This window comes from Charadrius vociferus, unplaced genomic scaffold (genome assembly GCF_000708025.1).
Source record: "Charadrius vociferus isolate BGI_N301 unplaced genomic scaffold, ASM70802v2 scaffold409, whole genome shotgun sequence".
Taxonomy (NCBI): domain Eukaryota; kingdom Metazoa; phylum Chordata; class Aves; order Charadriiformes; family Charadriidae; genus Charadrius; species Charadrius vociferus.
In genome coordinates, this window is record NW_009650082.1 from 807,124 (window position 1) to 809,736 (window position 2,613).

A 2,613-nucleotide genomic window follows, 5' to 3' on the forward strand; every position below is an offset into this window, starting at 1 on the left:
GCTTACTTCTACAACCCTGTGCTGATTTTGGTTGCTTGCTGGCACAGCTGCCGCCAACATTGCACTGGTGCTCCCTACACACCGGGCCGGCACCCACCTAAAAACCGGGGTGGCTGCTGCATGGCTCCGAGCTGGTGAGTCCTCCGGAGAAGCCGTGTCGGGGCCAGGCAGTGTGAACGTGGGGCGCGTGCGAGGCTGCGTCTATGCACAAGGCTGCGCTGGGCAGCGAGGACCGCCCCGGCGCAAGAGGCGGTGTGGGAACACTTAATTTGTGAGTTTTGTTGTTTTGTTGTTGTTTTTTTTTTTAAAAAAAGCAAACCTGCTGAAGATCTCAGGGAGCTGTTTGCCAAAGTGGCGGCTTCGGAGCGTGTTTTTGCTGGTAGGGGAGCAGGGCTGGGGGTGAAACCTCGGCACCCCTCGCTGGTGCCACCCCGTACACGCCGGCGAGGTGTGCGTGGGTGCGCCTGGAGAGTGCCGAGGGGGTCTTAGGCAGGGGAGGAAAAGCAAAGCAAACAGGCAAAGATGTTTTGAGGAAGCATCTTCAGGCACGAGGGGTGAGAAGATGCCGTTGAGAGATTGGGATGGTGAACACGGGCATCCGCAGCCTGCCCGGCAGCATCTCGGGACTCCCGCTGCATCCCGGGAGCCTTGTGTGCCCTCCCTCCCCTCGCAACTGTACTTGGTGTGCTGGGCAGGGAAATGGTTGTCCGTGACTGTCACTGAGCTTTACCACCTTCTCTTCGTACAGTTGCTGGTGAGAAGAGGGTGCCAGTGATGCCCGGATCGCCCGTGGAAGTGAAGATACAGTCCAGGTCCTCTCCTCCCAACATGCCGCCACTGCCCCCCGTGAACCCCGGCGGCCCCCGCCCGGTGTCCTTCACCCCGACTGCACGTAAGACCCCAGTAACACTGCTTTTTTCTGGGACCAGCTGTAGCCGGGAGGAAAGGCTCTGCTTGTACAAGTCACCGGGGCCTCTCAGCCATGGGCCAGGGCTGCCCGCCAGCGTGGGGAGCGTTAGCCGTGCTGCACGGCTGTCGGGAAGGGGGGACTGGGGCTTTCCTGCCGTTCTGCTACATATTCAGGACGTGTAATGGGGTCTGTAATCTCCCTTACCCCCCCTGCCTTGCTCCCGGTGCTGCCTTGAGTCCCTCTCGTTGCAGGTGCAGCCTTGATTTCTGCCATAAATTCCTTAAGAAATTGAAGTCCTTTATCAGGTTGGCTTCAAACGAGCCAAGAGCCAGGCTTTTCGCTCTATCTTTTCGAGGAGTTAATTCGCGCTCTGCTGTATCTCACTTTGCAGGCAGAGTTTCTGCAGCTGAGATTAGAAAGTTTTCCTTTTTTTTTTTTTCTTTTTTCTTTTTTAATTTCCCAGCCTCAGAAATTCCTTGCTGTCCATCCAGCTTCTCTTTTCTTCATCTTCGCTTTGTAATCTTTGCTATTAAGCCGCGGTAGATCCTTGCCCTGCCCGGCCGTAGCGCAGCCTCGCACCCTCTGCTTCTAACAGGGTGTCGCTCAGACGTGACTCCATGGGTGGGATGGACGTACAGCCTTTTCTTAGCGCCTAGAAAGACTCTTTTTTTTCTCCCTTAGCCAACATTTCAGCTGCGTAATGTCTTTTAAAAAGCATCATTCTGGAGCGAAGCTTTGTTGGGCATGGAGTTATCTGACCCCTGCGTGTGGCAGGTATTTTCCAGGCTCTCCTCACCCCTTTTCCCCCGTGTTGAGCGTCTCCCTCGCTGGTTTTGCATTGCTTTGCTGTCCCCGACGGTGTCTGGGATATCTCAGAGTTTCACGCTGGCAATGGATTTCGGAGATTTACAATCCAGCCTCTTTCGGGACTCACACTGATGTATTGCGTGGTGCTGGCAGTCACACTAACCCCCGGGTTATCCCGCCAGACACGTTGTCCCCATCTTAATGCGCTGAGGGGTTTTTAATGGCTCTCCTTTTGCTGAGGCAGAAAAAGACCATTAGCAAAGTGACAGAAATTAATTTTTCCAATGAGGTTGCTTGGCACGCTGCTAAGGGCCAAGAAGCCTGAATCTGCTGATTGCAAATGACTTAATTGTCTCTTTCCAAGAGAGATGAGAGATGCAACCTGTGGTGAAGTTCATTCTTGCCTTTTTATTTCTGAGTCAGGCCAAAAGGTCTTGGTCAGAGTCAGCGGGTGTGTGCCCTGCCTTGTGAAAGCCCGGGGCTTGGGCAGGCGAGGAGGAGGAGCGCGCTGGAGGAAGGCTGTGGAGGAACAGCGAAAGCCTTCAACTATTGAGGACCTAAGGCAGAATTTAACAGAGCAGCCCTAGATGATGACTTTTATATTCCCAGGAATTTTGCATCCTCCTTTCCCCAAACCCAGTAATCCCACTGATCTTGGTAGGCCACGTCGCTTGCTTCATCGCTGTCTTCTCACCTGGAAATAGAGGTCCCAGCCCGGTTCTGTGGTCTGTGGCGGAGCAGATCCTGGCGATGCGCGGGATCAGATAACTGCCAGCCGCCCTGCGGTAACGCCGTTTGCAGGAGGGTCAGGCAGGGTGAGCCTGAAAACGCAGAGAGCGGTTACGGGGGCTGCGTTTAACGGCAGGCCCGCGCCCAGCCACCGCGCCCCCCCTCCG

The 2,613-nt window shown here is 55.2% G+C and overlaps 1 protein-coding gene across 1 annotated transcript in view; it reads left to right on the forward strand.

Annotated features, from left to right (window-relative positions):
- The first annotated feature begins 762 nt into the window (after positions 1 to 762).
- CBFA2T2 (core-binding factor, runt domain, alpha subunit 2; translocated to, 2) overlaps positions 763 to 2,613 on the forward strand; it is a 15,169-nt gene continuing 13,318 nt past the window's right edge. The window contains 1 exon segment of the mRNA XM_009892093.1: positions 763 to 892. Within this exon segment, the coding sequence (XP_009890395.1) occupies positions 775 to 892 (118 nt within the window). The 5' untranslated portion in view covers positions 763 to 774.